Source organism: Lithobates pipiens, unplaced genomic scaffold (genome assembly GCF_037356315.1).
Source record: "Lithobates pipiens isolate NorthernLeopardFrog02 unplaced genomic scaffold, aLitPip1_a1.2 Scaffold_13, whole genome shotgun sequence".
NCBI classification, from domain to species: Eukaryota; Metazoa; Chordata; class Amphibia; order Anura; family Ranidae; genus Lithobates; species Lithobates pipiens.
In genome coordinates, this window is record NW_027507718.1 from 464,586,945 (window position 1) to 464,613,601 (window position 26,657).

General features: G+C 43.1%; 1 protein-coding gene across 3 annotated transcripts in view; it reads right to left on the reverse strand.

The window, feature by feature from the left end:
* ACOX3 (acyl-CoA oxidase 3, pristanoyl) overlaps nucleotides 1-26,657 on the reverse strand; it is a 172,265-nt gene that overhangs the window by 110,503 nt on the left and 35,105 nt on the right. For all 3 annotated transcript variants that reach the window (XM_077477850.1, XM_077477851.1, XM_077477852.1), the window contains exon 7: nucleotides 8,547-8,635. In XM_077477850.1, coding sequence (XP_077333976.1) covers nucleotides 8,547-8,635 — 89 coding nt within the window. The remainder of the gene's footprint in view (nucleotides 1-8,546; nucleotides 8,636-26,657) is intronic.

Here is a 26,657-nt window from a genome sequence, read left to right on the forward strand (position 1 = left end):
CCTTAGACACTGGTGAAAAAACTGATGTGCTCCTGGAAGGAGGAGGGGTTATATAGGGAGTGAAATTCCTGGATTGTGTATACCAGTGTCCATCACCTGAAGGTGGGCTATAACCCATTAAGTAATTAGTTAAGGCTCTGCGTCCCATGATGTATGATAAAGAAAATAGGTTAATGACACTCTCCCATTTAAAAAACTGATCTATACTCATAGAGGATGTCCATTTAAATACTCCAGAGTGTGGGATAGGTGATTAGGTTATGGTGAAACCTGCACTTAAATACTGTACATATGTAGGTTGGTAATATTACCCTTTAGTGAAATACACTGGGTAAATATTAGACTTACCTGTTTTAACAGTGAACATACTTTATGCCTTTACTAGACCAACCAATTTGTCCTATTTACCATTATCATTGAAAGTAAAGAAAATACCACATTTTTGGTTGTGCCCAGGAAAGTAATAACGAGGAAATCTTCCAATGGGAACACTAGTTCTGGTGACTTGGGGGTAATCAAGAGATCCTTTTAACTTGCAGGGATTTCCTCCCACTTCCTGTTTGGCTATGGAACAGGAAGTGAAGGGAAATCTCCAAAAAGGGACACGGATTGTAAAAAAATAAAATAAAAAAGTCATAACCCTTCCTTACTCTATCCAAAAGGAAAAAAAAAATTGCCTATAGTTCTACTTTAACACTGCTTCCGCCCAGCAGAAAGTAAAATATTATGGGAGTTTTTAACATGAGGTAATATTCAGTCCAACTATAATTAAAGCAATACACTGAGATTATAGGTCACATTCTCTTATGCAGGGGAATAAGAAAACATATGGTATAATAATTTTCAGACACTTAGTAACTAATGCACCTGAGGCAAGCTATAGAGCCCATAAAAACATACACAGAATTCAGAGGGATTCAGTCAGGCTGTCAATATTGTGTATTAAAAATTAACATTAACTCCAATGGATCTTATGTAGACATATAAACAGCAGTTGTCACATTGAAGAGTTAATATGCCTTAATGTGATAATTTACTAGTGAAAAGGGTACGTAAATTCTGATTTCACAGACCAATTGCACTCAGCAGGAATATTTTAGAGCTGATTTCATGGCAAACTGTCTGCAAATGCAACTTTTCTTGTATCAATTATAAATGTTGGCTAGGAATGTGAATACTGTAAGATTCACACTAGTGGGTAGATGGTATGGGCTATGTAATGCATGCCTACTGGTGGATATATATATATATATATATATATATATATATATATATATATATACACATACATACACACATACACACCAGCCACTTTATTAGGTACACCTGTTCAATTGCTTGGTAACTCAAATTGCTAATCAGCCAATCACATGGCAGCAACGCAATGCATTTCGGCATCAAGACGTTGTGAAGAGAACATGCTGAAGTTCAAACCGAGCATCAGAATGGGGAAGAAAGGGGATTTGACAGACTTTGAAAGTGGCTTAGTTGTTGGGCTGGTCTGGGTATTTCAAAAACTGCTGATCACCCAATCCTAATCCCAGCCTATCTAGTCCCATTCACCCAACTACAACCATAATCCCAGCCTATCTAGTCCCAATCACCCAACCCTAATCCGTGCCTATCTAGTCCCAATCCCCTAATCCCAGCCTACCTAGTCCAAATCCCCTAACCCGAATCCCAGCCTATCTAGTCCCAATCATCCAACCCTAACCCAGCCTATCTAGACCCAATCACCCAACCACAACCCTAATCCCAGCCTACCTAGTCCAAATCCCCTATCCCTAATCCCAGCCTACCTAGTCCCAATCACTCAACCCTAACCCTAATCCATGCCTATCTAGTCCAAATCCCCTAATCCTAATCCCAGCCTACCTAGTACCAATCTCCTAACCCTAACCCCAGCCTATCTAGTCCCAATCACAACTCTAACTAGAATACTGCAATCAATGAGCAGCATATTATTTTACCTGTGATGTATTTCAGTTATCTTGAAAACCTGGCCCGTTAGTGGGTCCTGAGGATGGGAGTTGAGAACCACTGTTCTAGAGGTACTCTTGATGAAAACAAGAATTGGCCTTGCTGTAACAAAATACAAATTTGACGCCCCTGTCATACAGTTGTGGAAAAACTGGTCTTTGGGAGTTGGTGGTGCCTTCGCCCCATAACATTCGGAAGCGCCCTAGTTGTTCAGGAACTACAATTCCCATCATGTCTAGTCATGTCTGCGAATTTCAGAGTGTTACAATGCCTCATGGGAAGTGTAGTTCTGCAACAGCTGGAAGGCCGTAGTTTGGAGATCTGTGTTCTAGAGGTACTCTTGATGAAAGCAAGAATAGGCCTTGCTGTAAAAAAAAATGAATTTGATGTACCTGTCAAAGAGGTGCGGAAAAATTGGTCCTTGGGTGTTAATTGTGCCCATAAAACTTATACCAAACACGTACTTTTATGATGAACTCAACACCCACAAAGTTAAGCAGACTAGGCAGCCTTGCAGAGATTGGAGTTCCCATTAACACTTAATCAGCGACATCGGCATCAGGGGCTTGGCAGCTGCTGCTAATACAGGTCTGATTCATTTCGCCAAATGTCAACTCTTTTATCTGTCACAAAACCTCCGGCAGCACTGCCCGTTTGGAAAGCATGCTGGATGCAGGGCAGCCCAGCAGCTCAATTTCATACTGGGCAAGTTCTGGCCAGTGGTCTATTCTCATGAAACCCAGTGGATCAACTACTGGAAAGCTGTGTATTTTCACCCCTAGATAATCTGCTACCATATGATGCAGACGCTGCCAATGGGATGTGGAAGCTGACAGTCCTTGGCGCTGAGGACTAGGAAAATGTTGAAATGCATCACTGAGGCGACCCCCCGTCCTTCTTTGACCAACTCCTCTTTAAGGTGTCCTGGAGATATTTCATCTTCTGCACCCTCTGTGGGGATGAGATAAATTCTGAGACTTTTCCCTTGTAACGGTGGTCAAGAAGGGTTGCCACCCTTCTCCTTGATACCAGGAATTCTTGGGTACTTTCACAGGCTTTAAAGAGTCATGGAGCCCATGCACCGCAAGAGTCCTCGGGTTCATTGACTATTACACTATCTAGAACTGCCTCCTCCCATCAGCGTACTACTCCAAAGGTTTCTGAGGACTGAAAACCATACCCTAAAGATTGATGTATGTCATCCTCTGCTTCAATGCCTCCAAAACTGTCAGAATCCACCTCCTCCCTCTCCTCTTGTGTGTTCTGTGGCATCACAAGAATGGTGTCTGCATAAAGAGGGCCTTGAGAGGAAAGGAAGTCCTCCTCTTTTTCCCGCTGCTCTGCCTTCAGTGTCCTGCCCATAATGCCATGCAGAGTATGTTCCAGCAGGAACATAAGGGGGATTGTGTAACTGATGCATGCACTGTCATGGTTCACCATCCTTGTCACCTCCTCAAATGGTGACAGTACAGTGCATCCTTTATCAGCAGCCATTGGCATGGGGAAAAAAAGCAGAGCTGCCCTGAGCCTGTCCTTGTGCCATAGTCACACAGGCACTCATTGATGGCCATCTGTAATATGTGCAGCTACCACAGCATTGACAAAGTTGAGTTCCACCTGGGGGGCGGTTTATGGACAGGTGGAATTTCCGCTGAATTTCAGTCAACCAAACACTGGTGTGTATGACCCCCTGGAATGGCTACAGACTCTTCTGGCCTGCTTTAGAAGATCTTGCAAACGTGGGTACCTGTTTAAGAAATGCTGCACAACCAAATTGAAGACATGTGCCAGGCATGGCACATGTGCCAACTTTCCCTGTCAAAAGCAGACAGAAGGTTCATCCCATTATCACACACCCCCATTCCTGGCTCAAGCTTCCATGGCGTGAACCACCTCTGGGCCTGCCCCCGCAGAGCTGAAAGAATCTCTGCTCCGGTGTGGCTCCTGTTTCCTAGACAGACCAGCTGAAGCAGTGCTTATTTTAGCCTGACTTGTTAAATAGCCCCTTGAACGCTTAGGGGGTACTGGTAGGTTATAAGACAATTCAGCAGAGGAGGGCATGGAGGAGGAAGTGGAGCTGACAGATCTCACATAACGTGGCGGCAAAAGAAGCTCCAGCACTAATCCCTGTCCTGCATCCTTCCTAGTTGCAAGCAGAGTTACCCAGTGTGCTGTAAAAAAAAAATATCCTCCCTGACCATGCTTGCTGGACCACGTTTCAGCAGTAGGGTGGACCTTGCGGCTGACTGTCTTGCTCAACAATGCCAAAATATTGTCTTCCAGGTGATGATACAGACCTGGAATGGCCTTATGTGCAAAGAAATAGCAACTGGGAACCTGCAATTGTGGTACAGCACATTCTGCAAATTCACAGAAGGGGGCAGAATCCACCAGATGGAAAGGCAGGAGATATAAAGCCAAAAATTTGCTCAAGCTTGAATTTAAATGCTGGGCATGTGGGTGGCAGGGAGTGAATTTTTTGTGCTGCAGCAGCTGGAGCAGAGAAATCTGCCTGGTATACTCTACACAGAGCCAAAATTGGCCCCGCCCCCTCTCTCTCCACATTGGCTGTGATTAACAATGGCTGCTGTCTCAGCCAATGAGGAGGGAGAGTCTGAGGTTCTTGTTTATATCGCTCGATCACAATGGGGCTCAAGCACGTATTGGGGGGTTTAGTAAGTATCAAAGGTTTTAAAAACTGGACTGCTGGAAGAAACTCTGTCACTTTATTAAAGAAACCAAACACTGCTGATGGATATGTGGGGCTGGCCCATATCTGCAGCAGCTTTTAGTACCTTTTGCTTCTCCCAAGCGTTGGCACCTTTGTGACATAATTTTCTGGCAGTGCTGAGGCTTGTCTACCCCTCCCTGTCTCCTACACATTCCTGTTGGCCCATGAGACAGCCCAGCATATTGATGTTTCAAGAACAAATGTTGGTTGGTGGGAGGGATCTGTTAAGGTCCAATACAGACCATAAGTGCCTGCACTTCATACCTATCAGCCTATTTTGGTTTTCTAAAAGTTAAAGTTTAGGAAGAACAAAAATCCCCCCTCTCAGTGGGTATGTCCCTGTACTGCAAGTGTTAAAGTGTTACTAAACCCACAACAGTAAAATCAGTCTGTATATGCAGTAAAGCGTGCTCGTTATACTCACTGTGGAACCTAAGAGGTTAATCCTCTGCATTTTGTAATAAGGCTGTTTGATCCTGTATGCACAGATCCTCCCCTTCTTCCACCGACTCCAAAATATGTCCGGATAAGACAGAGTTACTAGTCAGGCTGCACATGCTCAGTTTGGTGTGTATTGTTAGAGGGTTTTTTTTTTTTTTGCTTGGGATAATGCATGTGATCAGCACAGGGCCAATCAGCACTCTGTAGACAGAGGGTCAGGGGTCCTGCATCCTGATAGGACAGCCAGTGTAGTGTGCAAACTACTCCTAAACTCTTTAACCAGAAACTGATAGAAGTCACAAAACTGCTATATACTGCCAATGAGAAATGGTATTTAGTAGTTTATTTTTACTGAAATGATTGCATTTCCATGTTCTGTGTACTGTGAGAGACCAGATATAATGAATGCAGGGTCCTGGGTTAGCAACACTTTAAATGCAGTGCAGGGACAGTGCACTTAACAGGGACAGAGGCAAAGTGCTTCTTCCCTGTTCCGCTCCAGCAGTCGCAGTGACAGTCACTTCAGCATGAAGCCCAAAAAAATGCTGGACAGTAGCCGCTATAAAGTGCCAAGTAGTACCTTTATTGTGGCATTAATGGCAGCACAGTAGCTTAGTGGTTAGCACTGCTTTGCCACACTGGAGTCCCAGGTTTGAATCCAGGTCAGGACACTATCTGCATGGAGTTTGCATGTTTTCCTTGTGCTAGGGTGGGTTTCCTCTGTTTTTTTTCCCACACTCCAAAGATATGCTGATAGGTTAATTGGTTCCTGTCTAAATTAGTTCTAGTATGTGTACACATGCATGTTAGATAGGGACCGTATGTAAAGGGTAGATATGTGAAGTGCTATGTAAACTGTCAGCACTATAAAAAAATAACTGTAAAAATGAAAAAGCCTCTGAAACTTACAAAGCCCACACTGGTGACTCCTCCAGACTAGTCACTGTATGTTCACTTGAGATAAGGAGTAAAGGAGAAGCTGGTGCTGAAATTTAATATAATGCAATGGTGCCATCTAGTGGTTAAACAAAGATCAGACACAGTAACTAGGAATGGATCAATATTGTAAAAAACAAACAAAAAAAAAACTTACAGTATATTACCAAATTATAATGGGGAGTATTTTATGCTTCATCTACAGCAGTGAGACGTGTTCTCTGGAGTGATGAATTAAAGATGGATGTGTCTGTGTTTGGTGGTTGCCAAGAGAATGGTACTTGCCTGAGTGCATTGCGCAAGTGTAAAATTTGGTGAGGATTATGGTGTGAGGTTGTCTATCAGGGGTTGGGCTTTTAAAGAGGACGTAAACCCTGATGGGGTTTTTTTCCCTTGCAAAGTAAAGGCATAATGTGCTAGCATGCATCACATACTAGCACATTATGTGACACTTACCTGAAAACGAAGCCCGTGTCATCTGCACTGGAGGCCGAATCCATCTACGGTCGTCTTCCTTCCGGGGCCGCGGACTTGAGCTGAGACACTGGCCGGAGCTGCGTGACTTCACATGTGTGCGGGGCCACCATTTACGGCACAGGCGGCCGTTCCTTCAGAGCGCATGCGCGATTACATCATCGGCGCAGTACACAGTAAATACCTCCTAAACTGCGCACATCTAGGAGATATTAACAGTACCTAAAGGTAAGCCCTTTTCTAGGCTTACCTATAGGTACAAAGTATACAGGAAGGTTTACTTTCTCTTTAAGGCATCAGCATACCAAGACATTTTGGACAATTTCATACTCCCAACTTTGTGGGAACAGTCAGGGGTTGGCCCCTTCCTGTTCCAACATGACTGCGCACCAGTGCAAAAAGCGAGGTCCATAAAGACATGGATGAGCGAGTTTGGGGTGGAAAAACTTCACTGGCCTGCATAGAGTCCTGAACTCAACCCGAAAGAACATTTTTGGGGTGAATTAGAGCGGAGACTGCAAGCCAGGCCTTCTCGTCCAACATCACTGCGCGACCTCACAAATGCACTTCTGGAAGAATGGTCAAACATTCCCATAGACACTCCTAAACCTTGTGGACAGCCTTCCCAGAAGAGTTGAAGCTGTTATAGCTGCAAAAGGATGAGCCAACTCAATATTGAACCCTACAGACTAAGACTGGGATGCCATTAAATATCATGTGCGTGTAAAGACAGGCGTTCCATACACACAAACACACAGTGTATCTGTTTGGGGCCCTTAAAAACCCTTAGCATAGAATTTTCTTTGAGGTAGGTAACCACCCTCAACCCTATCTATTTGCTTGGGCTTGGGACACACATACTAGGGCCAATTTAGGCATGACCAAATTAACCTAACAGCATGTCTTTGGCGTGTGGGTGGAAACCGGTGTGCCCAAAAGAAACCCATGCAGAGGGAGAACATGCAAACTCCAAGCAGATAGTGTCCTGACTGAGACTCAAAACAAGGACCCAGTGCTTGCACAGCCACTGCGCCACCCCACTGGTGTAACTCATAAAGAGCTATGCAGCAGGCCCACTTCTCAGATCTTGCTGATCTCCTCTGATTGACTTGATACAACAACATCCGGTTAGTTTGCTTGCTGCATAGTTATTTATGAATGGCTATGCAGAGGGAGTATTATGCACTGCAAACATATTCACACTGTTGACTGATATAGAAAGCAGCAGAGAGAGTACTGGCCCTTCCTCTCCCAGTCAGAGCACTACTGCGCAGAGGATTGCAGGGAACTGACACCAAGACAAGTTCACATATTTATGATGGTTATATGTAAAAATACACTACATGTTTTAAAGTGGTTGTAAACCCTTACAAACCACTTTGACCTACAGGTAAGCCTAGATTAAGGCTTACCTGTAGGTCCAAGAAATATCTCCTACGGTTTAGGAGATATTTGCCGAAAGACAGGCATGCACCGTAGACAGCGGCACGCAGGCGCACTGAGCGCGCCACAGTTAGTGGCGATATGCCGCGAGTGGCAGCTCCCGTGCGCATGCGCGGGAGTGACGTCATCGCGGCTCAGACGAATGACAGCGCCGGAGCAGCGAGACCCACCAAGAAGATAGATGCTCCGGACTACAGGGGACAGCGGTGACTTCGCTGGCTCCTGTGTCAGGTAAGAGACACATAATGGACTACTATGCGATGCATAGTAGTCCATTATGCTTTGCCTTTGCAGGGAATCAAAGAGGAAGTAAACTCATCAGGGTTTACTTCCTCTTTAATACATGCATACAATAATTGTTTTGTTCCATCAGTCTAGATATAGCTTCAGATTTCACTGGCAGGTTTAATTGTTTTCACAGTGAGAGCCGGACTGGTTCTTCTGCCCAATAGGCAGCTCAGCATTCAGACACCTTGATAAATGAGGCTGACTGTGGAGAATACATATGTCCATTTCTCAATACACAGGCATTGTCACTCACCCGTTGTCTAATCCATTTTGACCCAGTTTCTTGCCAATATCACCAACCATCACTCCTGGCATTGGAAGCAGAGTTTTAGGGTCACGTATCTGTTTATGACACAAAAAACAAATTATCTGCATATTTAAAAATTGATTGAGTTGCAGGTTTCAAAAATATTACATTTAAAACTAACCTACTACCAAGAGACTGGAAGTGTCATCTCAGTTCTTCTTTATAATGCCCTGTACACGCCTTTGGACATTCCCACGACAAAATCCGTCGCATTTTTTCGGATGGATTTTGCATACACTTATCTTGCATACACACGGTCGCACAAAGTTGTCGGAAAATCCGATCGTGCAGAACGAGGTGACGTAGACCACGTACGACGGGACTATAAAGAGGGCAGTAGCCAATAGCTTTCATCTCATAATTTATTCTGAGCATGTGTGTGTGAACTTTGTGTGATCGGAATTTAAATGATCGGATTTTGTTGTCGGAAAATTTTAGATCCTGCTCTCAAACTTTGTGTGTCAGAAATTCCGACAGAAAAAGTCAGATGGAACCCACACACAATCGGATTTTTCAACAACACGAACCTATCGCACATTTTCAATCGGAAAGTCCGATCGTGTGTACAGGGCATAAAGGTGCACCCAAAATGGTAGACTTAGGTCACCACATTATAAAGTTTATGAGGACTAAACCACAATAGCACGTTTCATTTTAGATCAGCTAAATACATATATATGGATTTAAAAAGGTACACAAAGTCTAATCCCTTGTACACACGGTTGGAAATTCCAACCACAAAATCCGTCGGATTTTTTCCGACAGATTTTGTCCGAAACTGGTGTTGCATACACACGGTTGGACAAAGTTGTCGGAAAATCCGATCGTTTGGAACGTGATGACATTAGTTTGTTCTGACGGGACCACGTTCAGCCTAGTAGCCAATAGCTTTGCTCTCATACTTTGATCTGAGCATGCGTGGCACTTTGTCTGATTGGAATTCTCTACAAACGATCGGACAAAGTCAGATCGGATCATGTTGTCAGAAAATTTTATATCCAGCTCTCAAACTTTGTTGGTCGGACATTCGGACGGAAAAAGTCCGATGGAGCCCACACGCGGTCGGATTATCCGACAACACGGTCCGATCGGACATTTTCCGTCAGAATGTCCGACCATGTGTACAAGGGCTTAAGGGTCATGCAAACTGGGCATCAAAAATAGTGGTATAAATGACAAATATGCATAAATGCGCGTTATTGCTAGATGCTAGGCGTTAATGCATTTTAATGGCAGCAATACATGTATTTTCTGGCCAATAGAATGCATTACAACTAAATGCTCAGACACAAAGACACGCTCAAACGCACCTGAACACACATCAACGTGCATGCAAAATGCGGCTTTAGCCAGGTTTTTAAGCTGCGTTTTCCTACCCTGGATGCACTTTACTGCATTTTCACTTACTCTATATTATACTTTTTATTGACTTATCTTCGGTAGATTTATACTATACTATGTATCACATCTTTTTATGGTTCCCGTCCCTCCCATTTGCTGTTCTTTGAGGATTCCATGACCCATGACGATTGGTTGGTCCCCACTTTTGTGTAGTGGTTTACTAGTTTACCAGTCATTATGGGATATAGTTACTGATACAATTTTTTTTTCTTTTTCCCTTTAGTCCTCAGCTTTATGTATTGGAGTGACCTGAAATCTGTGACTTGTTTCTTATCTAAACTAATGGAGACTGGACCGATGGAGTGACACCTATCGTATTTTGGTTATTTAAGACCTGTCTGTGATACAAAGATTGCACAGCAATTTGTTCATACTGTAAGTGTTTCTAGTTGTTGTCTTTGAATGTTCGCAATGTATGTTGCATTTGTCCTATATACTCGACGCCGACTAATGGATATTTATGTATTCCCACATTAGATTATACAGTATATGTATATCGCCTTTTAAAAAAAAACCCTAAAGAAGGAACTATACAAATAAACAAAGTTCTGAAACATGTCGGGTATTCCATGTATCATGTTCGATTGTGGCCTCTTATTCTTGCATCATGATCTAAAGATTTATCTGTATGAATTGTTTAACATATTGTTTTTAATGTGTCTATTTTTATATTATTCTAATAAAATTTCCTATTTACAATATTATTGTTGTACTTGATGCACATATCTAGACCCCCACCCATATAATCCCTGGGGAATCCTCTCTCTCTCTCTTTTTTCTTGATTTTCTGGGATGATGTGGGTGGTCTTGGATGCTATATGCTATTGTTACCGTAGATAGATTTTTCTCTTTCTTAAATTCCTACCCTGGAGCAAAGAAAAATGAAATTTCCTGTGTGCATGAGGACTTAAGCAGCCCCCATAGACCATGGGTGGAAGGAAAAAAAAATGACTTGATTCCTTCAACACTGTCAGTGTTGATGGAGGGAATGCCTCCTGCAACACCATACCATCCCCCTGTCAGAACACAATAGCTCAGCAGGGGACAGCTTAAGTTGGAGCCGCTGTACTAACGATCCAATGTTAGTAAAGCAACTTCAACTTAAGCTGTCAGGTTTTTTTTTTTCCGTTTAACCTGCTAGGTTGAAAAAAAAAAAAAACTGATAGTGAATACTATGCTTAACTTAGCAGGGGGCAGGTTGAACCTCTGGCACAGAGGCCATTGCTGCCAAATAAAGAGAAAGGTTCCTTCCTTGAAGCATTCTGGCAGAATCCAGGCTTTTCAAAACAGGCTATGGCTGCTTTCTTAAGAAATCAGACTGTAATGCCCCGTACACATGATCGGACTTTCCGACAACAAAACTGTGTATTTTTGTTTGAAGGGTATTGGCTCCAACTTGTCTTGCATACACACGGTGACACAAATGTTGACCAACAATTAAGAACGTAGTGACGTACAAGACCTACATGATATCTCCATTACGAATGCTAGTTTTACAAGACCGAGCACTTCCGACTCGTACTTGATTCCAAGCATGCGTGGACGTTTGTGCGACGGACTTGTGTACACACGATTGGACTTTCTGACAACAAACATTTGTTGGCAGAAAATGTGAGAACCTGCTAGCCAATATTTGTTGGCAGAAAGTCCAACAACAAATGTCCGATGGAGCACACACGCGGTCGGACTTTCTGCCAACAAGCTCACATCCAACATTTGTTGTTGGAAAATCCGATCGTGTGTACACGGCATATGACTTTATATAATGTTTTATGCACCTAGAATACACTTATGTAATTTAAACTGAAAGTTCAGTTCCGCTTTATTAAACAGGTCCAAACAGAAGGTCAAAGCTAAGTAGAGCAGAGAGCAATGATGAAGTGCCATCAGAAATCAATTTAGTAGAGTGAAATAAATGGAATACGGCTGTGAGATTGTGCTGAAGGACTACTGCACTTATCCTTCTAAATAAGTCTAAAAAGCTGTGCAATTCTCCCCAATTCTCCGTACTTATTCATTAATCCTTCTTGAAGGACATAACACTATCGGTTAGATCCATGTTTATTATTTATTTCAGGAAGCAATGTGAGATTTTCCATTTTGTAACTTTGTCATACAGCCTTTCTCTAATGCCAGGTACACACGACTGGACTTTTCGACAGCAAAGTTCAGACGGAACGAATCCGTCTGACAATTCGATCGTGTGTGGGCTTCATCTGACCTTTTCTGACGAAAAATCTGACGGACTTTAGAAATAGAACATGCTTCAAATCTTTCCGCCGGAACCAGTTCCTATCGAGAAAACCCCTCGTCTGTACGCTGGTCCGACAGACCAACAACTCAAGGGCAGCTCTTGGCTACTGGCTATTGAACTTCCTTTTGCTAGTCCCATCGTACGTCATTGCGCTACATGATGGGACTTTGGTGTGATTGTGTGTAGGCAAGTCCGTTTCAGCAGAACTCCGTCGAAAAGTCAGTTGAAAAGTCCGTCATGCCGCGTACACACGATCGGAATTCCGGCCAGAAAAAGACAGATGAGAGCTTTTCATCGGAAAATGCAACTGTGTGTAGGCTCCATCGGAATTTAGCTGTCCGAATTTCCGCCAGCCAAAAATTGATAGCATATTCTCAATTTTCCAGACGGAAAAACTTTCTATCAGTAATTCCGATCGTGTGTATGCAATTCCGACACGCCAAAAATCCCGCATGCTCATATTCAACTACAAGACAGAACCTATTGGCTACTGGCTATTGAACTTCCTTTTTCTAGTCCCGTCGTATGTGTTGTACGTCACCGCATTATAAATGATCGGAATTTGATGTGACCGTATGTAGGCAAGACAGCTTCAGCCGAATTCCATCAGAATTCCGTCTGGAAAACCATCAGAGCTTTTTCCAACAAGAATTCCGATCGTGTGTATGTGGCATTAGGGTTCATTCTGACAGAAAGTCCGGTCGTGTGTACGTGGCATTAGTCGCTGCAACTTCAACAAATAAATAAAAGCATACTGTAAGGTAGGCCTGAAGCCTAAGTTTAGTCAAATCTTTTTTTTTAAATCAGGGATTGTACTTAAAATCAATGCACACTGTCCATTGTGTTGCTGGCTGCTGCTTTAGCTGAAATCCAAAGTCCTCTGATCCCTCTGCTCCTGCAGTTGTAATCTTCTGATGCTGCGGGAGTTAATATGAGCCGAGGGACCCGTCACAGGCACTCATCAATAGTGTTGACTATGCCGCCTCTTCCGCCCCCCTCCTCCATTCAGAGATGCTGTACTATAGCTTCCATGAATGAAAATCGGTCTGCGAATGGAGATTGCTATAGTACAGCAATACAACTTCTATGAATGGGATACCCTCACAGTAGTAGAAGATCATGATTGTGGGAGTCGGTAGGAATCAGAGGACTTCGGATTTCAGTAGTCAGCAACACAAGGGACACTTTGCATTAAACGTTAGTACTGCCCCTTGTGCTGATTTTTTTTTTTTTTTTTTTAATTTTAGTAAACTTAGACTGATTATTAAAAATGTACACTTCACACAGTTCAATAAAGTAAATGTCAGCATTAACAAATTATTATAAGTCATTTTAAATGTAATGTGCAGCACTACTAAGCAAGAAGCAGTGTCTATAATAGGCAACTAGAGCTGTCCCCCATTCTCAAATACTCTTCAATTACATACATAGATATTCTTCTCCCAGGCTCCTCCGCTATCTTATGCTCTTTTGCTAGCGTTGGCCTGGTCTTTTCCATTGTCTTCTTCCCTGGTCTCTTCTTCCGATGTTGACACAAAGCTCTCTCCCACTGTAATGCTGTGTACATGGTGCGCAACGACTTATATAGGCATGGGCTGGGGTCACCGGGTGATGTCACCTGGTGACCCCGCCCCTTATGTTTGCAAGGTCCCAGCATGCCTCGGGTGGTGGCATCATAAGGGGCAGGGTCCTGGGGCATGCTGGGACTGTGCTGTCATAAGGGGTGGGGTCACCGGGGGACATCACCCAGTGACCCCACCCCATGCCTATATAAGTCGTTGTGCACCGTGTATACAGCATTACAGCGGGAGAGAGCATTGTGTCAACATCGGAAGAGAACAGGGAAGAAGACGATGGAAAAGACCAGGCCACCGCTAGCAAAAGAGCAGAAGATAGCGGAGGAGCCTGGGAGAAGAATGGGAGAGCGGGAGAAGAGGCCAGAGAGCGGGAGAAGAACCGGAGACCGAGAGAGAAGGCTGGAGAGTGGGAGAAGAGGCCGGAGTGAGCGGAGGAGTCGGAAGAGACCGCTGAAGACGGAAGAGACCCCCCCGGAGCTGCCTAATAAATCTTCTTATAGCCTAGGCCATCTTTTTTTTTTTTTTTTTTCTCAATTAAAGTTTTTATTGAATTCAAAAGTTATAGACATTGAAACAGTGTTATTTAACATGAATATGAAAAAAGAAATAACTGGTACAGTTTGTGGCAGTACAGTATAAGTTGTTAATTAGGGTTCTTTAGAAAGCAGTAATATAAACAGTGAGTATAGAAAAAAGGGGGAGCGGAATGGGGTGAAAAAGAAAAGAAAAATTAAAATTGGAATTAGTGATGATAAAGGAATAAAATTAATAGAGAAAACAATGGGGGGGTGAGAAAGAAGGGAGAGGAAAGATAAGGGCAGGGGGACGTTAAGATAAGGGTATGTGTTGTTGGAAAACACATAATCTGTGAGGCCAGGTGGTGGGTAGGATGAGTTTGGGTGGTAAGACAAATGGATAGAGAGTTGTAAGGTATGAATTATTATAACATTCAGACTTAGAGAGGGGGGAGACAGCTTACAGGGAAAGCGGTGTTTACATGGTAAGTAGTGCTAGGAGAATTCATTTATCACAGAAAGACAAAACATATCAAGTAAAAATGCGTTGATATTCAGTTGAGAGGGTAAAAAGTAACCAAGGTTGCCAGGTTTCATGGAATGTATTATTACTTTCACGTTTCATTGCTAAGATTTCTTCCATCTTGTATATGTAATGTGATCTTTCGATCCACTCTTTAATGGTCGGAACTTTGGTCGTTTTCCAATATAGTGGGATTAAGCTTTTAGCTGCCGTGAGTAAATGTCTGCATAAAGACTTTTTGTATTTACTGGTCGTGTGTTTAGTAATGTGTAGTAAACATGCCGCTGCATCAAAAGACATTGTAGTGTTGGTGATTTGTTTAATCCAATTGGCGATTTCAGACCAGTAGGTGCGAATTGCAATACACTCCCACCAAATATGTATAAAGGAGCCTATTGCATTTCCACAGCGCCAGCATGTATCTGAAGCCGTAGGTGACCATTTCTTGGTTTTTAGGGGAGTATGGTACCACTGCGTGAGGATTTTGTATGAGATTTCTTGATATTTGGTGCTAAGTGAGCATTTATGTGCAAAGATGCAGGCTTTCTCCCATTGTGTGTCTTGCAGGGAGGTGTTTAGTGCTGTTTCCCATTTCTCTTTGTGATTGTTTCTTTCGTTGTGTGCTGGTTGGGACAACCAGCTATATGCAGTAGAAGTGGTCTTAGAAGTTTTGGCGCCCTTGTAACAAATGTCCTCAAGTGGCGTCAAGCGTTGGGTGTAAGAGGATTTGTATGGGCTGTTGAGTAAGAAATCTTTTATTTGAATGTAAAACCAAGGATTTATGGAAGGGTCGCTATATTCAGAGTTAAGGACGTTTAATGACTTAAGTTTGTTTTTGTGGAGACAATGTGTGGCTAAAAGCTTCTTGTCATTACCTAGAGTGGAGCCTATTTTGAGGTATAGTCCAGGAAGAAAGTCCGGGTTGTTGGTCAGGGGAGTCAACGGGCCTGGTATGGTGGCCAAGTTGTATTGTTGGGCAATCTTATGCCAAATGGTTAATGTATTGGCAACAAAGGGATTCGGTATGTGTTTTGTGGATTTGGAGTGCAATGTCCAAGGGTAGAAAAAGGTCTGTCTAGTGTTGTCGGGTAATTCAAGTCGTATCCAGTCCTTGACTTCATTGTGGCAATGCCAGTCAATGAGTCTGGTGATGTGAGTAGCGTAACAGTATTTTTTGAAATCTGGTAAGCCTAGTCCTCCTGCGTTTTTAGGCAGGGTAAGGGTCCTGAAGTTAATTCTGGGTCTTTTATTGGCCCAAAGAAATTTTCTTTGTAACGACTGCAATTTGGAGAAGAAGGAGTTGGGTATCATGATAGGCAATGCGTTAAAGACATATAATAGTTTGGGGAGAATGGTCATTTTTAGGATGGCGGCTCTACCAAACCAAGAGAATGATCTGGGAGTCCAACGTGCGAGATCCTTGGCTATGGAGTTTAATAAAGGAACATAGTTTGCCGTAAAGAGAGATTCTATTGTGCGGGTAAGTTTGATTCCCAGGTATTTAAGTGTGTTCTGCTCCCATCTAAATTTATAATTCCCTTTAAGGCTATCGTAGTCTGTTGTTGATAGATTGATATTAAGTGCTTCTGATTTTGTGTAGTTAATCTTAAAATTTGAAATAAAGCCGAATGTCTCGAAAATCTGGAAAAGGTTCGGGAGGGAAATGTGTGGTTGTGTAATGAAAAATAAGAGGTCATCTGCGTATGCTGCAAGTTTGTATTCTCGTCCATGGACAGAAAGGCCTTTGATAGCTGGGGAGAGGTTGATTGCTCTGATCAATGGTTCCAGGGTCAAAATAAATAGGATGGGGGATAATGGGCAACCTTGGCGAGTGCCATTACTAATTTGGATCGGGTGAGATAGGATATCATTGATTTTGATTTTAGCCTGTGGGGTCTGATATAGGGCTTTGATCCATTTCAACATGCCTTCACCTAGGCCTATATGGGCGCAGGTAGAGAACATGTAGTCCCAAGAGACCCTATCGAAGGCCTTCTCGGCGTCTGTTGACACCAAGAGGCCTCCGATTTTAGAGCTCTTTCCATGATGTATCAGGTTCAGGGCTTTGACAATATTGTCTCTTGCCTCTCTGCCAGGCATAAAACCTGCCTGTTCTGGGCCAATGATTTTTGAAAGTAATGGTTTTAACCTATTTGCTATGATTTTTGCTAATAGTTTCACGTCAACATTCAGGAGTGATATTGGTCTATAGTTGGCACAATGGGAAGGATCTTTATCCAGTTTTGGAATGACCGCAATATGCGCCATAAGAAAGGAATGGGAGTTATTTTCCTGGTTTGCCAAATGATTAAAAGCCTTCAGGAGGGGTTTAGAGAGTAAATGTGAATATATTTTGTAATATTGGGATGTGAACCCGTCTGACCCAGGGCTCTTACCAGATTTCAGGTCATGTATTGCGTTTTGTATTTCAGTGATGTTAATTGGGTCATTTAGTTGGCTTGCGTCAGAGGAGGGTAAAGAGGGGAGTCCGCTGTCTAAAAGAAACTGTCTTATCATCTCCTCTCGTGTGTGTGATATGTGGGAAGGTCTGTGTTGTGGGGGAATCTTGTATAATTTAGAATAGAATTCTTGAAAAAGGTCAGCTATTTTTTCAGGTGTATGTTCTAAAAAGCCCTTGTCGTTTCATATTGCATGTATATGGTTAGACATCTTTGCATCCCTTAGGGCTCTAGCGAGTAGTTTTCCGCTCTTATCACTTTGTTCATAAAAAATGTTTTTGCGGAAAAAAAGAGCTTTCTGAGTTTGAATTTGCAGCAGTTGTAATAAAGATTGCCTACATTGGGCTAGTTCTTCCGCTGCTGAAGCCGTAAGGGATTGCTTATGTTGAGCTTCTAATTTGGTGATTCTATTGGCTAGTTCCGTTATGGCAGCTGATCGTTCCTTTTTCCTTTTTGCTCCCCATTTTATAAGTTCCCCCCTAATGACGCTTTTGTGAGCTTCCCAATTGGTAAGTGGGTTGGTGTCGGAATCTATGTTGTTGAGAAAATATGTGTTAATAGAGTCATGGATATCATCACTTATGATCTGATCTGTCAGTAATGCGGCATTCAGTTTCCAGTTATAGAATTTTTGTTTGTTCGGGGTTAGTTTAAGAGTGATGGCAATTGGGGCATGGTCTGAAATAGTAATAATACCAATTTCCGCCCTTTCCAAGTTAACGAGGTCTCTCTGGGAGACGAAAATTAAATCAATCCTGGAATATTTTTTGTGTGGGGCCGAATAGAAGGTATAGTCTTTCCCTGTTGGGTGCACGGATCTCCATGAGTCCACCAGGGAAATAGAGCTCAGTAGGACCTTGATTCTTTTAAGAATTTTGTAGGCAATGTGAGTATGTCCCGTGGAGGTGTCTTGAAGCGGAGATAAAGGTATGTTGAAATCCCCTCCCAAAATAGTGCAACCCTCTGCGAACCACTTCAATTCTTTTACAATGACATTGCAAAAGGTGATATGAGCCTTATTCGGAAAATAAACATTCGCCAATGTAACTGGAGAGCCTTCCCAAGTGCCTTTCAGGAAGATATAGCGACCCTCTGGGTCAATTAGTTGGTTGGTCAGTTCAAATGGTGCGTTTTTGTGTAGTAGAATGGAAACACCTTTAGTCTTCGCATGTGGATTTGTGGCATGAAAAGACTTGGGGTAAAGATTATCTGTAAGCTTGGGTATATTTTGACCCTTAAAGTGTGTCTCTTGTACAAAAACTATAGATGGTTTCGTTTTCTTGATTTCTTTAAGAAATTTAGTTCTTTTCTCGGGGATATTTAGCCCATTAATGTTATGTGATATTAAAGTTGGGGATTTGCCCAAAAAAGAGTAAGCCATAATGGAGGGGGGAGCAGGGGGTAAACCGGGAAAAAAAAGGGGGGGGAGGGGGAGAAGATTGGAGGAGAGGGTTAGGGTATGGGTTGCGTGGGGTGTAGTTGAGATAGACGATAGAGATTAATAGAGGGTTGTAGTATAGTAGGTAGAGAGTGTCTCACAGGAGTCAGGATGTCGATCCACGTCAACAGCTGACGTGGTGTCAATGAAAGGTGTGGCCCGCCAAACACCTATGGCGACTCTTGTGGGGTGAGTGGGAGGCGAACAGGTGGACGTAATGGGGTAGTTTCACTAACAAAACTACCAGGGTATGGAGTGGATGACCCGTGGGGATTCGGGTGATGAATATTTGAAAGGAGTTGCTAGATCTCTTGGACCTTCTTTCGAAGACCAGTGTAGTTTTAGTCAAGGTAATACATATATTCACTGTGTAGATAAGGTGGAGTTAATCCACCAGGTTTATGTTCAGGTCCATCCAACAGCGTGATTGCTAAATGCTGGGCCGCTGGAAGGACGTGAACACCAAGGCACAAAAGGTAATGCATAAAATAAGTGAGTAAACAGTTAAACTGATCCTGGAAACAGTTTCAAAAATAGTAAACAATAAAACCTTTAGAAAAACTTGAAATTTCTGGTAGTGTAGCCCTCAGAGTAATAATATTATGTGAACTGGGCTTGTAGAGAGAGTATTAGAATGTTAGTCGTTCGTCGTTAGCCTTTGAGGTTCGAGGCTAGTGAGGTCTTTGTGCTTGAGATGTGAAACGTTCTCTTCGTTGTCACGAACGATGACATAGTGCTGAAGAGGCAGAACGCAATTTACCTTCGTAGAGTGTGGGCGGTTTCACGAACGTGTGGATATATTTCCTATTTCCGCCCGACTGGGGCCAGGTCGTGCGAAGATGAGGCTGAAATCCGGACGGATTGTTAGGTACCAACGAACGAAGCAAGATGGACAGTTCATCTTTAAACAGGGTAGGAACGTAAACGACCAGGGGTTTTAAAAGTGAGCCAGAAACTTGTAAAACACAACAGGGAAAAGAGACCTTATGTTCCACAGTGAGTGATCTTCATTTTGGTGGGAACCTTGGTAACAATAGAAAGGGTGAGGTCAGACTGAACTCGGTGAATGACAGTCGGGCTTCTAGAAACAGTCGCAAAGTCACTGGTGTATCACAGCCTGGGATTGCTGGCGTATGGGGAACCATGATTGGTTCTATTCACGTTGCTTCTTTTCCTACCGAGGTTGTAGGGAGATTGCGCAGGTGAAGGGCCTGCTGCAGAAGGGCAATTGTTGACCGGAGGGGGCAATTTATATTCTGCGTACCAATCGGGGAGAGCGACAGGAGCTATCTGTAGGTGTTCACAGAAAGGGATCAGATCCTCAGGGATTCTAAGCATGTGCTGTTTGCCATTATAGGAGGCCTGCAGTGCAAACGGAAACTTCCATCTGTATGCTATCCCTTTTTCCTTGAGAACTTCTAGCAATGGTCTCAAAGCTCTTCTGTTCCTCAAAGTTATGGGGGAAAGGTCCTGGAAGAGCTGTACAATAACTCCATTGAAGGTTATTTGCTCATTTTCTCTGGCCTTCAGAAGTATTTCTTCTTTCAGAGGGAAATTAGGCAAGCAGCAGATTATATCCCTTGGTGGATTGTTGTCAGGTGCCTTGGGTCTCAGAGCCCTATGAGCTCTGTCGAACTCTATGGGTGAGTCGTCTGGCCGTTCTATGAGTCTGTTGAAAATGGCTGACAGGGCCGGTTTGATTTGTTCAGGAGTAACAGATTCGGGTACACCTCTCACTCTGATATTATGTCTCCTTCCTCTGTTATCGAGGTCTTCGATCTGTCTATTTACTTCAACCATTTGTTGGGAGTGAGTTGTGGTGATGTCATCTAGTCTCACTAATGCTCTATCTCTCCTCTTGCCCGCCCTGTCAGTAACCGCCATTTGTTCGGATAGTCTAAGCAGTTCAGATTTGATGTCTGTGATAGCTGCTGAAAAGGAATTTTTAATGTCTGCGGCTATTTCAGTCATTATTGCATATGTCAGCGGGGGGTCATTGGTGTCAGTACCTCTGAAGGAGTCCTCCGATGCTGGGATGGAAATGTCATCATCCTCCCTGTCATCTCTGCCTTCTCCCTCCGCATGTCTGTGCGCCGGCGCCATCTTGGGACTGCAGCTCCCGTCGTTGTAACGGTATTTGCTGAGGTTTGCTGGCGATGGCTTGCTTTTCGGGGTTCCCGATGAGCGGAGGGGACGCATGTGTGTCCCTTTCTTCAAGTGGTTTGGCATTCTCGCTCCAGTTAGCGGTCCGTTTTCGGGCCGAATCCCCAGTGTCCTCGGAGCTCCTCTATTCAGCGTCCATCCACGCTGCGCGCCAAGCCACGCCCCCCAGGCCATCTTTATGTAGAGCAACAATTCTTTTTTTTCAGATCCTCAGAGAGTGCTTTGCTATGAGGTGCCATATTGAACTTCCAGTGACCAGTATGAGAGAGTGGGAGCGATAACACCAAATTTAACACACCTGTTCCCCATTCACACCTGAGACCTTGTAACACTAACGAGTCACATGACACCGGGGAGGGAAAATGGCTAATTGGACCCAATTTGGACATTTTCACTTAGAGGTGTACTCACTTTTTTACCAGCAGTTTAGACATTAATGGCTGTGTGTTGAGTTATTTTGAGGGGACAGCAAATTTACACTGTTATACAAGCTGTACACTCACTACTTTACATTGTAGCAAAGTGTCATTTCTTCAGTGTTGTCAGATGAAAAGATATAATAAAATTTTGACAAAAATGTGAGGGGTGTACTGACCTTTGTGAGATACTGTACATCAGTGCTTGTCCTCAAGGAGCTTACAATCTATGGTCCTTAACTCACATTCACACAATAGGGCCAATTTAAACAGGAGCCAATTAACCTAACAACATATCTTTGGAGTGTGGGAGGAAACCAGAGTACCTGGAGGAAACCTGCGCAGGCAATGGGAGAACATGCAAACTCCAGGTGGGTAGTTTCATTGCTGGGGTTTGAACCAGTGATCCTAGCTGTCTATCCTAGATCCTATCCATTTAATGTATTTTATGCATGCTATTTACCTTTAAAAGCCTCCCATCAGACTGCTGATGAGTGCCCCATCTTGAAAAGATGTCAGCAGGCCCAGCAGACTACTCAGAGCTGTCCCTCAAGTGATGATCAATACTATACTCAGCAGCTACATTAAAAGAGGTCATGTAGGTAGGTGAAGCAATGGGTGGAGGAGATGGGCCAGCACAGACAGTAATTCGACACTCCCAAATTTGCCAGTAAGCTCGGAGAAAATGTTGCAAGTAAATACAAATCTGTTTATAGAAAAAAAAATACTGAAAATAAGCATTTAATGCACTTGATATTTCTGTACTTTTACCCACAATTTAAAGTGGTGATAGGTTCTCTTTAAATACCTCTATATTACAAAGTTGTTTTTTTTTTTTGCCACAATGTAGTACAACATGCACTTTACATTATGTCAAGAAAATACATCCATTAAATAGAATAGGGTAAAACATTCACTGCAGCTTGAATCCTATTATAGGCTATACAAGTGTGAGAAGCAGCATGGCGGCAGCATACCTGTGGCTGGGATTTAGAGGAAGGTTAATTGCCGTGACTGCTGTCAGCCAAACAACACCGGGGACACAAACTGTGCGGCTTAATTAAGCAAATAAACATTTTACAAGCCATTTGCTTTAATTGCTTTCATAATTAAAAATTTAGGACTGAAATATAAAGCTTAGGCTGCATTATAAAAAAAAAAATCCCATTTAAAGAAGGACTCTACTAAATACAACTTATATCTATACTGCAAACATAACATAAGCCAGGTGTAATTGTGTTTAAAACATCAGTGACTCTAAAGTTTCATTCACACAGTCATAAAAAAACACATATACAAGTGTTTTTTTAATTACAGGTCTGAATACAGCTGCATTGTTTTCAATGAAGCTATTCACAGAGGTGCATAAAAATGAAGTGTTCTCAGATCTATAAAGTGGTTATAAACCCTCACATATACCCAGTGAAGTGCACAGCTTTAGATGATACACAGGGATGAAACAAATCTCCCTACATAAGTTTTACATGCATATCTTCTGTCTTTCCCTTTCTATATTCTTTATGCCCTGTACACACGGTCGGACTTTGACAGGAAATATGCGATCGGATCTTGTTGTCGGAAAATACGATTGTGTGTGGGCTCCATCGGAATTTTTCCGTCTGAATTTCTGACACACAAAGTTTGAGAGCAGGATCTAAAATTTTCTGACAACAAAATCCGATCGTGTGTAGACAATTCCGACGGACAAAGTGCCACGCATGCTCAGAATAAATTACGAAACAAAAGCTATTGGCTACTGCCCTCTTTATAGTCCCGTCGTACGTGTTCTATGCCACCACGTTCTGAACGATCGGATTTTTCGATAACTTTGTGCGACCGCGTGTATGCAAGACAAGTTTGGGCCAAAATCTGTTGGAAAAGATCAGACAGATTTTGTAGTTGGAATGTCCGACCGTGTGTACAGGGCATTAGAATGTGAACATCGTGGTAGAATTTTTATTTCCTCTTTCAGCTGTGGGAGTGGTGTCTTGTCATACACTGTGTGAGAGCTGATTGGAGGAAAGGCACACACAACCCCCTATACATAGGCAGAAGAACAAAGTTACCTGCCGAGCTGTGATGTAAATAGACCAGCTCCCTGCTAATCTATAGCAGCCTCCCTGACACAAATTTCCAGCTGCTTTTATCTCCTGTGTCAGAAAAATTGTCAGAACTTGTCAGAAGTTATCATGCTGATACCAGAAGAACAGAGCAGCAGAAAGACACAGGACTCAGGGCTTTGGAGAGAGATAACTAAATACTACAGATATATGTGCCCAGGTCAGATTTCATGAATTGGGTTTACATCCACTTTAAGGCTGCAAAACGCAGTATGATTGACAGAATCAACCTATCCCATTCTAGAATCTATCCATTCTATCCTAGAATCAACAACCCCATTCCTGTGAGGGGAAAAAATGACAAATGAATGGTTCAAATTTCATCGCTCAGACATCGCATGTTATTTGCACAGTAATGTGCTGTGATTCATGTGCAAATCACATGTGACGTGTTGCACTGCATATATGTGAACCGAGACTAACACAGATTGCAGAAAGAACATGTGCTTACACGTGTATATACACATGCATATGCATTTGTAAGTGTGTAAATTAAATTTAAACAGGGGAGGGGGGGGGGGGGGATGATCATAAAAAAACAAGTTATGTATCGGTCTTTATGTGTTTAAACTTACGTACACACAAGCATTTTACTGGTCATTACGCAGGAAGGTTTTGCTTAGAACACACTTGTACTAACACTGGTAACTTTATTATAGCTGTGTGAATGAGGCATAAAGCTGGCCATACACTGATTGAATTTGGGATGGTTCCTAATTAACCAGCAGAAATTTTCTTAGAGGGTGGTACAATCTGCCCCCTTTTGTCCAATACCCTTCAACTGGAAAACTGAAAGAGCAGATGTCAGGGTGTTCTGACAGCTGCCACCAGTGGCTGTCAGAATTCAATAGCCCAACAGGGTGATCTGTCCATCCACACTATATAGAAGGATAGAGGAATCTTTTTTTTTTTTTGTACTAGCCAGGCAACTAGCATCTTCAGAAGGGGGTTGGCAACAGCAGACCCCATGGGTCTCTCAGGAAAGGCTTTTGCTAAAGTATCACAGGACCAGGCCACAAATTATGAGTTCTACATATACTTACTAAGCAAAATATTAGGAGCACTATACAGTACTGATACTGGTTAGGTCCTCTCTTTGCTCTTAAAACAGCCTGAGTTCTCCGTGGCATGGATTCCACAACATCTATGAATCATTCCTTGAGATTTTGGTCCATGATGACATCGCACAATTACAGCAAGTTTGTCCGCTGCACATTCATGCTGCAAATCTCCCATCCCAAAGGATGACAGGAGTGGAACCCAACATTGCCCTCAGCTCTTGTAGCCCGTCCACCTCAAAGGCTGAATGTGTTGTACATTCGGAGATGTTTTTCTGCTCACCACAAAGTTAGGAGGGTTATATGAGTTACCATAGCCTTTCTAGGCCATTTTAAGGTGTTTCCATCCACCAAACTGAAGCTCACTTGCTGTTTTTTGCTTTGAACACCACTTGGAGTAAACTCTAGAGACTCTTGTGCCAGGATCTGAACCCCGGGGTTACTGTTGTAACTGGCAGTGGCTCTTCCTACTCACTTGAAGCTCTGGATAGCTTCTTGTCTGATCCTTTAGCACTGGTACAGGTCCGTGGCCAGTTGTTGACCAGGCCGCGCAGTGGGAGGTGAGCGCCAACAACGGTCCAGACAGGGCTATCACAGGTTGCGTTCACCGCTCACCTCCTGATGTGCGCACATGCCTGTGTCTCCTCTCCCAGCTCTCCTGGCGATCTGCATGGAGAGTGAGAGTCTTTTCATATTAACAAGCAGGTAATCACCCTATTGTTAATATGATAAATTGCAGCACCTCCTGCTCCCTGCCGTGCTAATAGGGTGACATCATCTATTTCTATTCTTGGGTCTGCAAAAGGCAGGGAAGGCAGAGAGTATAAGGGAGCACTGTGATTGGAGAGAAAAAGGGGAGGGGCATGACTGCAAGGGATACTGTGATGGGAGGAGGGCTGTGATAAAAAGGGGCACTTTGATATAAAGGGGACTGCACTGTGAAGGGGCACTGTAATCTTTCAGTACCCCTTTACAGTGCAGTCCCCTTTACAGTAAAGTTGTCTGTTACTAAAACGATCCCTGGTGCAAAAAAGGTTGGGGACTGCTGCTGCATAACCAGTGAAGTGATACACAGAGATAAAATAAAGAAAAATCCTCCTACATAAGTTGTACCTGTTTATCTGCAGTCTTATTGTCTCTGTACATCCATTCAAAGTCCAGAATTTATAAAGATTGGCTGAACTGTCAGAAAAAGGGGGCGAAGAGCTGAAATTACACTCTTCAGAGCTCAGTGAGGAGAGCTCTGACAGCTAATTGGAGGGAAGGGACACCCTCCCCCCCCCCCCTTTCACACAGGACACAGGAACAGAGCTGAGGCTGTCAATCAGCTGGAGGTTCCTCTCCCTTGTCACCTTTTTTCTCTTTGTGTCAGAAAAACTTGTCAGAAGTGACTCATGCTGATAGCAGAGGAATGAAGCAGCAGACAGAAATGCCACTTAGCGCTCTTAACTGCTTCCCGACCACCTCACACAAATATACTGCGGCAGAAGGGCATGTACAGGCAGATTAACGTACCTGTACGTTGCCCTTTAAGAGGCAACTTGCGGGTGCGCACCCGCCGGGAGCTCCGTGACCGTGATCGTCTCACGGTGAGGATGAACGGGGAGATGCTAATGTAAACAAGCATCTCCCTGTTCTGCCTATTGACACTGATCACAGCTCCTTGTAATTGGGAGCAGTGATCAGTGTTGTGTCACACACAGCCTCCCCCCCCACAGTTAGAATCACTCCCTAGGACACACTTAACCCAAACAGCGCCACTTAGTGGTTAACCCCTTCACTGCCACTCACATTTACACAGTAATCAATGCATTTTTAATTGCACTGATCGCTGTATAAACGTGAATGGTCACAAAATCGCGCCAAAAGTGTCCGATGTGTCTGCTATAATGTCGCATTTACAATAAAAATCGCTGATCGCCGCCATTACTAGTGAAAAAACAATTAGAAATAAAATTGTCATAAAACTATCCCCTATTTTGTAGACGCTATAACTTTTGCGCAAACCAATCAATACACGCTTATTGCAATTTTTTTTACCAAAAATATGTAGAAGAATACATATCAGCCTACTGAGGAAATTTTTTTTTATATTTTTATATATTTTTTGGGGATATTTATTATAGCAAAAAG